The sequence below is a fragment of the Oncorhynchus mykiss genome, chromosome 23 (assembly GCF_013265735.2).
Source record: "Oncorhynchus mykiss isolate Arlee chromosome 23, USDA_OmykA_1.1, whole genome shotgun sequence".
Classification (NCBI taxonomy): domain Eukaryota; kingdom Metazoa; phylum Chordata; class Actinopteri; order Salmoniformes; family Salmonidae; genus Oncorhynchus; species Oncorhynchus mykiss.
Window position 1 is genome coordinate 33,851,041 of NC_048587.1, and position 15,121 is coordinate 33,866,161.

Consider the following 15,121-nt stretch of genomic DNA (forward strand, 5'->3'; position numbering starts at 1 on the left):
GGAAGCCTGGTTTCTCCTCTCTATCAAATGGAAAAATACTTGCACCTGGCGTTGCGCACCAATTTCGACGCAGGACACCAGGCGGACACTTGGAAAATGTAGTCTCTTATGGTCAATCTTCCAATGCTGCCGACATCTTGGAACGGCAGAAGGTCTAAGCTTATTCCTGTCGCATTCACAGCCATATAAGGAGACATTAGAAAACAGAGCTTCAGAAATTCTGCTCATTTCCTGTTTGACGTTTCATCTTGGTTTCGCTTGTAGAATGAGTTCTGGGGCACTCACAGACAATATCTTTGCAGATTCTGAAACTTCAGAGTGTTTTCTTTCCAAAACTGTCAATAATATGCATAGTCGAGCATATTCTCGTGACAAAATATTGCGCTTAAAACGGGAACGTTTTTTTTTCAATAATGAAATAGCGCCCCCATAGACTCAACTGGTCCTTTCTAGGGTATGTGGGACGCGTCCCACCTGGCCAACATCCAGTGAGATTGCAGAGCGCCAAATTCAAATACACAAATACTCATTATAAAAATTCAGAAAAGATACGACTATTTTACATTCGTTTAAAGATCAACTTCTTGTGAATCCAACCACGGTGTCAGATTTCAAAAATGCTTTACGGCGAAAGCATACCGTACGATTATTTGAGAACATAGCTCAGCAGACATATCATTACGAACAGTAACCAACCAAGTAGAAGAGTTACACAAGTCAGAAATAGAGATAAAATTAATCCCTTACCTTTCATGATCTTCATATGGTGGCACTCAGAAGACATTAATTTATTCAATAAATGTTCCTTTTGTTCGATAAAGTCTCTTTATATCCAAAAATCTCTGTTTTGTTTGCGCATTTTCTTCAGTAATCCACAGGCTCAAGCGCAACAGGCAGACAAAAAAAATCCAAATTGTATCCGTAAAGTTCATAGAAACATGTCAAACGATGTTTATATTCAATCCTCAGGTTGTTTTTAGCCTAAATAATCTATAATATTTCAACCGGACAATAACGTAGTCAATATAAAAGTTAAACAAGAAAGGTGCGCTCTCGGTCGCGCGCATGAAAAAGCTCTGTGACACTGTAGGGTCCAGTCATTCAGACTGGTCTTACTCCCTCATTTTTTAGAATACACGCCTGAAACAATTTATAAAGACTGTTGGCATCTAGTGGAAGGCATAGGAACTGCAATTTGAGTCCTAAGTCAATGGATACTGTAATGGCATTGAATAGAAAACTACAACAACAACAAAACATTCCTACTTCCTGATTGAATTTTTCTCAGGTGTTCGCCTGCCAAATCAGTTCTGTTATACTCAGACATTATTTTAACAGTTTTGGAAACTTCAGAGTGTTTTCTATCCAAATCTACTAATTATATGCATATCCTATCTTCTGGCTCTGAGTAGAAAGCTGTTTAATTTGGGCATGCTTTTCATCCAAAATTCCAAATGCTGCCCCCTACCCTAGAGAAGTTAACAACCGTTCCACAGGTGCATGCTCATTAATTGTTTATGGTTCATTGAACAAGCATGGGAAACAGTGTTTAAACCCTTTACAATGAAGATCTGTGAAGTTATTTGGATTTTTATGAATTATTTTTGAAAGACACGATCCTGATAAAGGGACGTTTCTTTTTTTGCTGAGTTTATATATGCAGTACCAGTCAAAGCTTGGACACGCCTACGCATTCCAGGGTTTTTCTTTATTTTTAATATTTTCTACATGATGAATAACAGTGAAGATATCTTGGCATTCTCTCAACCAGCTTTACATGGAATGCCTTTCCAACAGTCTTGAAGTAGTTCCCACATACTGTATGATGAGAACTTTTTGGCTGCTTTTCCTTCACTCGGCGGTCCAACACGTTCCAAAACATTTCAATTGGGTTGATGTTGGGTGATTGTGGAGGCCAGGTCATCTGATGCAGCACTCCATCACTCTCCTTCTTGGTCAAATAGCCCTTACACAGCCTGTAGGTGTGTTGGGTCATTGTCTTGTTGAAAAATGATAGTCCCACTAAGCGCAAACCAGATTGCGTATTGATGCAGAATGCTGTGGTAGCCATGGTGGTTAAGTGTGCCTTGAATTCTAAATAAATCACAGACAGTGTTACCAGCAAAGCACCATCACACCTCCTAATCCATGCATTATGGTGGGAACCACACATGCGTAGATCATCCGTTCATCTCCTCTGTGTCTCACAAAGACACGGCGGTTTGAACCAAAAATCTAAAATTTGGACTCCTCAGACCAAAGGACAGATTTCCACCGGTCTAATGTCCATTGCTCATGTTTCTTGGCCCAAGCAAGTGTCTGCTTCTTATTGATGTCCTTTAGTAGTGGTTTCTTTGCAGCAATTCGACCATGAAGGTCTGATTCACGCAGTCTCCTCTGAACAGTTGATGTTGAGATGTGTCTGTGAACTCTGTGAAGCATTTATTTGGGCTGCAATTTCTGAGGCTGGTAACTCCAATGAACTTTACCTCTGCAGCAGAGGTACCTCTGGGTCTTTCTTTCCTGTGGTGGTCCTCATGAGAGCCAGATTCATCCTAGCGCTTGATGGTTTTTTCAACTGCACCTGAATAAACTTTGAAAGTTCTTGAAATGTTCAGGATTGACTGATCTTCATGTCTTAAAGTAATGATGGACTGTCGTTTCTATTTGCTTATTTGAGCTGTTCTTGCCATAATATGGAATTGGTCTTTTACCAAATTGTGCTATCTACTGTATACCAACCCTACCCTACACAACTGATTGGCATTTAGAAAGAAAGAAATTCCACAATTTAACTTTTTACAAGGCACACCTGTTATTTGAAATGCATTCCAGGTGATTACCTCATGAAGCTGGTTGAGAGAATGCCAAGAGTGTGCAAAGCTGTCATCAAGGCAAAGGGTGGCTACTTTGAAGAATCTCAAATGTAAAATATATTTGGATTTGTTGAACACTTTTTTGGTTACTTCATGATTCCATATTTGTTATTTCAGAGTTGTGATGTCTTCACTATTGTTCTACAATGTAGAAAATAGTACAAATAAAGAAAAACCCTGGAATGAGTAGGTGTATCCAAGCTTTTGACTGGTACTGATATACATATATACTTATATACACATATATATATATATATATATATATATATATATATATAGGACAGACTTCAAAATCGTATTCCTTAGGATTCCTTAGGAGTCCTAAAATTCAAAATCAAATAGCTAAATGATCAATTGAAAGCAAATTCTATGTGGGTGCACCATGAACTTCACTCAACCTGTGCCTGTGGCGGGAATAGTCATTAAGTATGTTATCTTCCCAATATTTAGGTAGGCATACAGAGAAAATGTGTACTAATATGTGGCTTCAGTAATAAATGGTAGGCTGTCACAATTCTCAGCAAAATTTCTCAGCTATTCAGTTTATAATTATAGAACATTTAGATAATCTGTGGTTAACAAACCTAGTTTCAAGTAAAGCATAGAGCCTACTTCAAACAGTTTAATTCAATTATCACAACTGCTGCCGAATCAGGCTACCAGCTGATACCAATTGACCCCATTACAGGGCCGGGGTTATGGACGAGGCTTAAGGGCCTGGCCCGAACTACCGTATCTCCTTGCCCGTCCAAATAAAATACTTAAATATTGATCATTTATTTGACCGAGTCCCGCGTCGAAAGAAAGCCGCATCAATCTCAGCTAAAGCATCCAAGCGAGCGAAACAGCCCCCTCTGTTTCAGTATGTGTAGACCATGTGTCTGATGCTGTCCGGACCAAGAGTATGGCATGTCATACTATTTCTGGCCAGACAGCCTCAAACACGTATTTTTTTTACACGGGCTACATAATTTAAAACAAATTGCGGTGGATTGTTTCAAATCGCAGGCGTGTTTGCGTGGCAATAGGTCTAGCTGATTGGGTTGTGGCTGTCAGTGAAAAGCATCTAAAATATGTGTGAAGATAATGTGTCTTGAGTATAATTTAAACGTTTGCATCAACAAGGGGAGGGGTGTGTGGCGAATATATGGTGCGTCTCTCTCCAGATTGCATGCATAATAGTGCCCATTTTGCCAGTCTTATTTCTGATTGTCTTAACTCAGCACATACACCACACATTTTCTTCGCCTCGAACACGTATTTTTTTTTAACATACATTTGGAATGACAGTTCCTCAGTATTTGATAAATCTTTCCAACACTCCCGGTCTTGATAACCACCAAGTCTCGGTGTGAAAGAGCAAAATATCATGATCTGATGATCCCATATATCCAGTGGAAACGTCATAAAAAACAGCTGTCGTTCCCGAGCTCACTGGCCGAGGAAACTTTGAGAGCCCGGAATAGGCTAGTTGATAAAATGTTGCAAGTTTGCGACAACTTCTGTCTGGACCCTGTGATGATTTGATACAATTGAACTTCACTAACAATAGCTCAAGTCGAGACAGATAGAAAGATTGACATAACCTGCATTTTCATCAGGATATACTGTTTTCATTTGTCGGCTTTAGGCCTATGTATTTTACTTAGCCAATAACTTCCATCATTAACTATCTCTGAGTTCTATGCTCTCATTTCTTTAGCCGCTAATGGATCAAATCACAAGTGTATCAACGTGTCAGTATGGCAGAGGCTAACGCTCTTTCCATAGTCTAATTTTAACCTTTAGATTTTTTTAAATGTTACTTTAGATTTCTATGATTAACCACGTGACAATGATTTTGAGAAATGGAAACATGTTTATTCAAATGAAACTGTTCCATGAAAATGTGCAAATAAAAATATTCGTAACTGGCACGCAGATCGGTAGACATTGTAGGATAAATTGTAAGCTTCCCCACACTTGAAACACACGAGCTGTCTATGGTCTTTACTATTACACCCATTTAAAAAAGGGTTAACGCAAAAACGCTTTTGCGTCAAATGCCCTTCCAAGTGATTCGTTCTGGCGCAGTGTCTGCCCCAGTAAACACCAAGCAAGCAAAAACAGTTATCAAGTAAGTGTAAATCCCATATGTCGTTTTGGAGCAAGTTTTGTGTTCTACAACACTGATGATTTCCAATAGGATTGTACTGATGTGAATGGATTAGGCGTACAGTGTTTTGATTCTATCAATCACCTCCACCTGTTCCAGATGCGTTCTTCTTCAAAATGTAATCTCTTTCAACCCCTAGGCTACATGCTGTCTGCGGAGTCTGATGAGAACTTTTAATATTTTATTTAGCCATTATTTAACTCTTAAAATCTTCACTAGTGCACGGCCTAGTTTTGAGCTCTCCAATAGAAGTTGAAAAATTGTGACACAACGGAGTTACCGCAGCCACGTATCGCCTTTTTTCTCAAATGTATCTCATTAAAATCTGAATGTAAACCTTACCTTAACCACACTGCAATACCTATGCCTAACTATAACCTTACATTTGTCTTGATGAATGTTTACGATAGGCCAGCCAATTTTGACGCTGTGGTAACTGAAGGTTACGGTTAGTCATAAGGTTGGCAGTGTGGTTAAGGTTAGCGTTAGAAGAGAAATTGTACAAACAGGCAGGGTTTAGACATAATTATGACTTTGTGACTGTGGTAACTACTGACGGCCCATTTCAGTATTAGCGCGTTTCCGTATTAGGTCTGCTGATTCGTAGGAATCACGCGGAAGTAGTAAATTAGACGCACCAAGTAGTGCAAATCACCAACCAAAACAGTGACATTTTGGAAAACTAATGAAAGTAAAGTTTATTTTATTTTAAACAAGAGGACATGTGCCAGTTCCATTCCGATAGTTAGGTTATTCCGTAAGAGGTAGCCTATAGTCGCTGAATTGTCATCATCAGATAGAGTTATGGCATGCAGCGATTCTATGGTGTCAATGAATGGAACTCAAGTAAGTGTGAACTATTTCAAATAAAAAGTTTGTCTCTTGTATGTGATATTTAAAACGAATAGTAAGCCATACAGTCGGATAGTTGTCAGTGTTTGTCGTTCAGAGTGTATGTTTTGTGTGTTCCGTGTTTTTTTTTGGTAGGCTATGCTGCATTGCCTCCGTTATGCATAGCCCAAGAATGTAGCCTACTGCGAGCATACCCTTAACCTGTTAAGTTAACCCGTCCAAGGACCTTATGTTATGTTCAGAGGCAAACTGTCACTGGCAGCCAATACAGCCAAAGACTTAATCTAAACGTAAATCGGTTCTAGAAACGTTAGGCCCTCTACTTTTATATCACAACAAAATAATTTCACAAATGCTAAATATACACGTACACTGTTTTTAACCGGCTTTTACACAATTTCAACCGAGAGTAGGCTACTTTTCAGTTCAACACGTTTTTGGCTCTCGTTCTGTTACACACAGGTGTTCGGCATGCTATATAGCTAATGATTGGCTGACAGCCGTGGTATATCAGACCTTATACCACGGGTATGACAAAGCATTTATTTTTACTGCTCTAATTACGTTCGTAACCAATTGATGAGAGATAAGACCACCTAAATTCAACAAAAGGCTAACTTTGGGGGTCTCTAAATAATGCTAATTTAACAATATACCTATTTGTTTAAAATGCAATTTGTAGTCTACTGCTATGGTGGTAAATATGGAAATCAATGCTTATTCCAAATGAAAAGAACACTCTCACCTCAGTGTCATGGTTTAAACCATTTTAATTTCATGTGGCTGCACTTGTCATCCTGGGTCGGTCCTGTGTTTTTAGACCCTTTTCAGGTGTCCCGACTTTTCTTTCTACAAAAAGGTCCTATTGTGGTGGGGGGACCCCCACCTTGCAGGGGCTGTGGGGGTGTTTTCTACACCACTGCTTATAACTAATGTGTCAAATAAATCCAGCTCAGGGCTCCAGCTATGCATTTGGTTTGCTAATTTGCTAGCTAAGTGGCTAGATGTCAAGATCAAGCTTCTTGGTGACAGCAGAGACATGCAATCCCCTCCTGAATTAAGATCCATGTTGCCTAAATTGTTTTGTGCGTCAAATAGCGCCCCGTGTGTGCATATTCAGTCATACTGTATACCCCGGTATGGTACAGAAGCTGTATGAAAGTCTGGATAACCCTACCCAACCCTACCTCAGGTCACAAACAAGGTAAACCACTCACTATATACACCACCTACTGTGCTACATGAGCTTATACACACATGCACTCCACCATAGGTTATTTAGGCTATTCTTACTCATTTTAACCCAGAAACGGACTGGCCACAGGGCAATTTGTGCAGATGCCAGATGGGCTTGTCCATCTTTAGCCCAGTGTGCTTTTAGAAAATGTTGTTGTTTTTTGCACACAATAATCATTATTTGAATAATAATGGGGTCTTCAAGGGGGGGAAAATGGGCACGTGTTATCAAGGAAAAAAATGGGATTGTGTGTTAGAAATGCCCTGGCCGATTTCTGGTTCCAGTCTCTCCGTGCTATAATCTATTCATTTGCATGTTGTGTATTCATTTAAATACGGTGCATCTCTCTGTGGTTGCTCTACAGGTTTCCTATATTGGACATGACTGTGAGGACATCCCAGAGTACCTTGGAGAAAGATATGGACTCTTGACAAGACGGCTAGATCTCAGCTTCAATCAGCTAAGGTAGGAGATGAGCTGAGATGAGTCGTGAATACTATCATGGACACAGTGTTGCCTTGAGTGGTAGTGGTGCCTTAAGTGGTGTAGTGGTGCCTTGAGTGGACCTTTGTGGTAGGTCACATCTCTTATTAAAGCTACAATATATAACGTTTTGGGTGACCCGACCAAATTCGCATAGAAATGTGAGTTCTAGATTTTTCATTCATGTTGAAAGCAAGTCTAAGAAGTGGTAGATCTGTTCCCAAGCGATTTCTGTATAGTGCATTTTTAAGGAAGATACCACTATGTAATCAAGTCTTTATAAATTATTATATGCATATATATACTGAACAAAAATATACATGCAGCATGCAACAATTTCAAAGATTTTACTGAGTTACAGTTAATAGAAGGAAATCAGTCATTTGAAATAAATAAATTAGGCCCTAATCTGTGGATTTCACATGACTGGACAGGGGCTCAGCCATGGGTGGGCCTGGGAGGGTATAGGCCTACACACTTGGGAGCCAGATCCACCCACTGGGGAACCATGCCCAGCCAATCAGAATACTTTTTTTTCCCATAAAGGGGCTTTATTACAGCAACCCCCCCCCCCCAATTGCACGCTCCCTCAAACCTTGAGACATCTGTGGCATTGTGTTGTGTGACAAACCGCTAATTTAAAGTGTCCTTTTATTGTCCCCAGCACAAGGTGCAACTGTGTAATGATTATGCTGTTTATTAAACTTCTTGATATGCCACACCAGTCAGGTGGCTGGATTATCTTGGCAAAAGATAAATGCTCACTAAAACATTTTAGAGAAATATGCTTTTTGTGCATAAGGAAAATGTATGGGATCTTTTATTTCAGCTCATGAAACATGGGACCAACACTTTGCATGTTGTATTTATATTTTTCTTCAATGTATGTCCTGTACTATTTAAAGTCATGCTGCCACCATATATCAATATATCTTATATCCTATATGGATTCAGATGGAAAGATCCCAATGTGCCCATGGAGACCATGGAGACCCTCTTTAGACATGACTCACTCTGTTCTTTCTAAAAGGTTCAGTTTTAGTGCCAGGCATTATGATTTTCAAGTTTTCCTTTTTGAATTTACATTGTGCCTGGCTGGCATCGTCATTAAATCAGAAACTAGCACATTCAACTCATACAAGTCTGTATTTGATGTCCATCCATGTCTGATGGCGTGGAAACCGGCCGCTAGGGACAACAGTGAGTGCTTTTACCTTAAAGTAGGTTTCGGTTTTGTTAGGGAGTTGTGGACGGGTATTGCGGATGGGGATAAGCATCAGCCTGAACTTAACTTTAACCATCAACTCCAAATGTTTAAGGTTAACTTTTAACACATTTGGAACAACTTCAACTTTATATTTTATATACTTTATTTTCACGTACATCAGATTAGTTACCGTAACAATCTTTGGAATTGGACAATTTTCAGGTAGGAAACCCATTTTCCCAGTATTCTTGGCCTCGTGTTCTTAAAGTAAAGGTCATACGCTCCATATAGTGTATTTATTTAATATACTATATGTAATGTCTACCCATTGTGTCATGGTGGGAGGGTCTTTTTGTAGCCATTTCCTAGTGACAGCCTTTTTACTGGCTGCCAGTAGGATGTTCAAGAGGTACTTTTCTCTAGTGTGTAAGTAATCGGGAATTTCACCAAAGTACAAAAAAATGAATGTTTTGTTCCATGTCAAAACCCATTATTTTTCCAATGTTAGATCTTATTTCTCCCCAGTAAGATTCAATAGCAGGGCGGGACCAAAAAATATATGAGTGATCCACCGTTGAAAGCCCGCATTCTCTCCAAAATGGGTGTTGGGAGCCAGTGTGTTTTGATTTCAGTTTAGGTGTTATGAAGACATGTATAACATTCTTCCAACATAATTCTTACCAAGACCTTGAGTTAATAGAGCTTAAGTGAGTCGTAACATGTTCATCCATGTTATCAGTTATTTCAATGTTAAGTTCCTCCTCCCACAAAATGTGAAATTTGAGAAACATGGATTGATCTAATTCTGACATGAGAGCTGGTAGAGTTAACTACTTGTCATAGATGTGAGAGGAGCAATATCTTTGCCATATCTGCATTAAGTGCAATTTAATATGTTCACATTATGTGCATTATGTGGTTTGGCATGTCATAGGGACATCAAAGACCATGTAAGAGCATCAAGCTGCGTACCAAATGGCACCCTATTTACTAAATAGGAGCACTATATAGGGAATAGGGTGCCATTTGTGAGACACTCAGAGCAGCAGAGAGATGGGTTGGCTGGTACCAAGCTGTGGCCGGATAAAAGGCCTGATCAATAAATGTGACATGTTAATGCAGGGGCCAAATAAAATAAAAGACCCTTCTGACAGGACCTGAAGAATCACCTTGTGGCAGCTGGTTCAGAGGGATGGACTGGGGGGAGGGAGGGTGGTGCTGTCTCAGTCATCTCAGCAGCAGGACTGGCAAAATTGATCTGACAACTAAAAGAGGAGAGAGGATGGTTAGAAGGTGCTTTTGTTTCAAAAACCCTTTCTTGACCTGTCAGGGCCTTGAAAGGCCTCTGAATGGGGGCTCTTTTTGTCACGTCGTTGAAAATTGTCGTCGTCTTAAGGCAGTTATCTGTGCTGGAAATGTGGATTCTTCTTGTTTAATTGATTCACTTTGTGCCCGAGTCCTGTCACATTAATAATTGCTAAGTCCCGTGCCCCTGCCCAGTGTTTCATGAATAAATGTGTGCTTATCAGAGCATTAATATTCCTAATGAACCGCAGCGATTGGAAAACGAGCGTTGCCTTGACTGGAGTTTGATTTGCCTGCCTTTTCATTCGCTGAGGGTGTCAAACTCTGAATGTTTCAGACATGATTGCCCCCCTTGAATGCGAAACAAAGGCAATGTGCTAGAATTTGTAAACTGCATACTCCTTCAATGTATGTAATAGTGTTAGACTGGTTTGTAATAGGGTGTTTCTATGTTGGGTGTTGAGTTGTTATTACACAGTTAACAATTAGTAGGCTAAATGTTTTAGTAAAGATGTTGTCATTCAAAAGCTGATGACATTATTTTCCAATCAGCTTAATCTTTAATAATATATTAGTAGGCTTGAGCGGTATACCGGGGTATTTCGAAGTAGCCTTGGGATAGTTTTTCAGTACCGTCAATACCTATTTCTTTGAATTGTTTTTTAACAAAAATGTGAATATTTGTAGCTTCTTTTTAAATAAATACCTGCAGTCAACTTGTGCAATACATTAGGAGATGAAGCATATCGTGTACTTCATTTCACCTGCCACATTCTGTTTCATTATGAAGCTTACCAGTATGCACCAGTCACATGGTGTTTGTTTACAAGCACCCAATGACAAGAGACTGGCGCCTTGTGAGTCACTCACTGTTGTGCAGCAGGCACCAGGTGATCTAATTACAGTATGGAATTCACAACTAAATGTTTTCCAGCTAGATATTGTATAATTATTAAGTAAACTGTCTAAAATGTTGTACATTTGGTTTGCTAATTTAGTAGCTAGTTATCTAGCTAAGTAGTTAGCTTCTTGCTAAATAAAGCTTCTCTTGGTAACAGCAGAGAATCCCCTCGTGGATCAAGATCCTTGCTGTCGAATATTTGTTTTGTATGTGCAACAAACTGTGAGTAGCATTTTTTTGTTATTTGCATAACTTTATGAGCTGGGATGTCAGACTTGCAAGTAGTTCATGTTAGAAACCAGGTCTCCATCCAACCTTTTTATGCGAACCCAAGCCTATGGGTTCGAAGCTTCAACCTCGCAGCACACACACACTTACCCACACACACACCAACTGATTAATGGACTGCTGAATGTTTTCTTTTCACTTGCTTTGTTCTTTTCCAAAATAAGCCTTTCTCTGAGACGCTACCCAGGAAAGGGCTGAAATAGCCTCTATTGAGATGTGTAGCCTTAGAAATGTTTTTTTATTTAACTAGGTTAAAAACAAATTCCTATTAAATAAGGTTCATGAAATCAATAACTTGATAACATCAGATAAATTCATATATTAGCCATTTCTGAGACGCGCATGGATAATTCCTTTAATGATACAGCAGTAGCAATAGAAAGGTATAACATCTATAGAAAAGACAGACATGCTTATGGGGAGGTGTTGCTGTGTATATATATATATATATATATATATATAGATATATATATATATAGATATATATATATTTCATTCATTCAGAGCCATATCCCTGTAATGCTTAGAGAAGATCTCATGTCAAGTGTTATTGTAGTGCTTTGTTTGCAGGTTCACCTGCCTCATCTAAATACTATTATTTTGGTCTGTTTCTATAGGCCACCAAGTGTGAACAGTCAGTATCTAAATAATGTGTATGAAATGCTTGATGGTGTATGTGATGTAAACAGAGAGGTCTACTTTCGTTGGGTACCTAAATATTGATTGAGTTTCATCAAGCTGTCCACTCAAGAGGAAGCTTTTCACTTGAACTAGTGTCTGTAATCTGGTTCAGGTATAAATCAACCCCCATGGTTTTTACAAACACTACAGGAACAAGATACTCCACATGTTTACTATTACTGTAGAACTGTGTTTTAAAGCTGTATCTGTACCCATTGGATGCAGGGATCACAATATAGTGGCTATATCCAGGAAAGCCAAGGTTCCAAAAGCTGGGCCTAAAATATTGTAAAAGAGATCATAGAAAATATTTTGCTGTGACTCTAATGTGGATGATGTTACAAATATTTGTTGGTCTGATGTGATTAATAAGGATCATCCAGACGCTGCACTTGATGAATTTATGAAATTGCTTCTTCCAATAATTGATAACATGCACCTGTTAAGAAATTGACTGTTAACTGTTAAGGTTCCATGGATTGATGAGGAATTGAAAAACTGTATGGTTGAAAGAGATGGGACAAAACGAGTGGCTAATAAGTCACTGCAAATCTGACTGGTTTACTTACTGCAAATTGAGAAAATATGTGACTAAACTCAACAAAAACGGTATTATGAAGCCAAGATCAATGATATAAAGAATGATGAAAATAAAACTTTGGAGTAGTTTAAATAAAATGACGGGCAGAAAGACAAATTAAACTCCATCTTTCATTGAATCAGGTGGCATCACAAAACCATTTGATGGTGCCGATTTTATTTTAATGATTTCTTCATTGACAAAGTGGGCAAACTTAGGCAGGATATCCCAACAATGAACAGTGAGACATCGTATTCATGCATAAAAAATAAAAAACATGAAGGAAAAGCATTGTAAGTTTGTATTTTGTAAAGTTAGTGTGGAAGAGGTGAAACACTATTGTTATCGCTCAATGACAAACCTCCTGGCACTGACAACTTAGATGGAAAGGTACTGAGGATGGTAGCTGACTCTATGGCCACTCCTATCTATCATAACTTTAATCTGAGTCTAGGAAGGTGTTTGTCCTCAGGCCTGGAGTGAAGCCGAAGTCATTCCGCTAGCCAAGAGTGGTAGAGGCCTTTACTGGTTCTAACAGCAGACCTACCAGCTTTCTGCCAGCTCTTAGCAAATACACTCAGCAAAAAAAAGAAATGTCCTCTCACTGTCAACTGCATTTTATCTTCAGCAAACTTAACATGTGTAAATATTTGTATGAACATAACCAGATTTAACAACTGAGACATAAACAAAACAAGTTCCACAGACATGTGACTAACAGAAATGAGGGGGGGGGGGGGGGTCAAAATCAAAAGTCAGTATCTGGTGTGGCCACCAGCTGCATTAAGTACTGCAGTGCATCTCCTCCTCATGGACTGCACCAGATTTGCCAGTTCTTGCTGTGAGATGTTGCCCCACTCTTCCACCAAGGTACTTGCAAGTTCCCAAACATTTCTGGGGGGAATGGCCCTAGCCCTCACCCTCCAATCCAACAACCGTTCCAGCAACGGTGTGTTTGTGCCCATAGGTGACGTTGTTGGCGGTGATGTCTAGTGAGGACCTGCCTTACAACAGGCCTACAAGCCCTCAGTCCAGCCTCTCTCAGCCTATTGCGGACATTCTGAGCACTGTCCGTTCTGTCTCCTTGTAGCGCTGTCTTACTCATCTTACAATACAGACATTGCAATTTATTGCCCTGGCCATATCTGCAGTCCTCATGCCTCCTTTCAGCATGCCTAAGGCACGTTCACGCAGATGAGCAGGGACCCTTGGCATCTTTCCTTTGGTGTTTTTCAGTCAGTAGAAGTACCTCTTTAGTGTCCTAAGTTTTCATAACTGTGACCTTAATTGCCTAGCGTCTGTAAGCTGTTAGTGTCTTAACGACCGTTCCACAGGTGCATGTTCATTAATTGTTTATGGTTCATTGAACAAGCATGGGAAACGGTGTATGGCTGCTGTCCCTGTACAGGGATCAACATCAGTGGAAATAGTACTCGATACAACTCAAACTTTCATTAAAACACACATGCAGGGTACTCAATTAAAGCTACACTCGTTGTGAATCTAGCCAACATGTCAGATTTTTAAAATGCTTTTCGGCGAAAGCATGAGAAGCTATTATCTGATAGCATGAAACCCCCGAAATACCCAAAGGGGACGTAAACAAAGTAATTAGCGTAGCTGGCGCTACACAAAACGCAGAAATAAAATATAAAACATTCATTACCTTTGACGAGCTTCTTTGTTGGCACTCCTATATGTCCCATAAACATCACAATTGGGTCTTTTTTTCGATTAAATCCGTCCATGTATACCCAAAATGTCCATTTATGAAGCCCGTCTGATCCAGGAAAAACTGCTTTCCAAAACGCAACGTCATTTTATAAAATTAAAAGAGTTGCCTATAAACTTTGACAAAACACTTCAAACTACTTTTGTAATCCAACTTTAGGTATTAGTAAACGTTAATAATCGATCAAATTGATCACGGGGCGATCTGTATTCGATAGCAGCAAGTCTTGAAGTCATGGTCCATATTCTCCCTTTCATAACTTCCTCCGGTGTACTCGACGACAGGAAGTGCCTATTTCTCATTTCACCAAGGATAAACTTCAACCTAATTGCCAGTACTGGCGACATCATGTGGAAGCTGTAGGAACTGTAAACTGGACGCCATTGCCATAGACAATACAGAGACTAGCGGAGGGATATTTTTTTTGTTTTTGTGAACAGTTTTCCTTGGGATTTTGCCTCCTACACACGTTCTGTTATAGTCACAGACATGATTTAACCAGTTTTATAAACTTCAGAGTGTTTTCTATCCACACATACTAATCATATGCATATACTATATTCCTGGCATGAGTAGCAGGACGTTGAAATTTTTAACAAAAAGCTGCAAAAATTCGCAGCCTCTTTTTAAGAGGTTTTAAACTCTTTAAACCCCTACGAATTACGATTTTACGATCCTGAAAAAGGAACGTTTCTTTTTTTTAATGCTTAGTTTATACATTTTAAAACATTCTTTAAATTGAACCTATATTTAAGTAGGCAAGTCAGTTAACAACAAAGTCTTATTTACAATGACAGCCTGCCGGGGAACAGTGGGTTAACTGC

At 39.3% G+C, this 15,121-nt stretch overlaps 1 protein-coding gene across 2 annotated transcripts in view; it reads left to right on the top strand.

The window, feature by feature from the left end:
• Nucleotides 1-5,584: 5,584 nt before the first annotated feature.
• The window catches only part of LOC110502629 (leucine-rich melanocyte differentiation-associated protein), a 295,662-nt gene continuing 286,125 nt past the window's right edge, over nucleotides 5,585-15,121 (top strand). The window contains exons 1-2 of one of the 2 annotated variants that reach the window (XM_021580812.2): nucleotides 5,585-5,877; nucleotides 7,485-7,585. In XM_021580812.2, the coding sequence (XP_021436487.2) occupies nucleotides 5,836-5,877; nucleotides 7,485-7,585 (143 nt within the window). In that variant the 5' untranslated portion in view covers nucleotides 5,585-5,835. The remainder of the gene's footprint in view (nucleotides 5,878-7,484; nucleotides 7,586-15,121) is intronic. The other variant, XM_021580813.2, reaches the window with a different exon arrangement.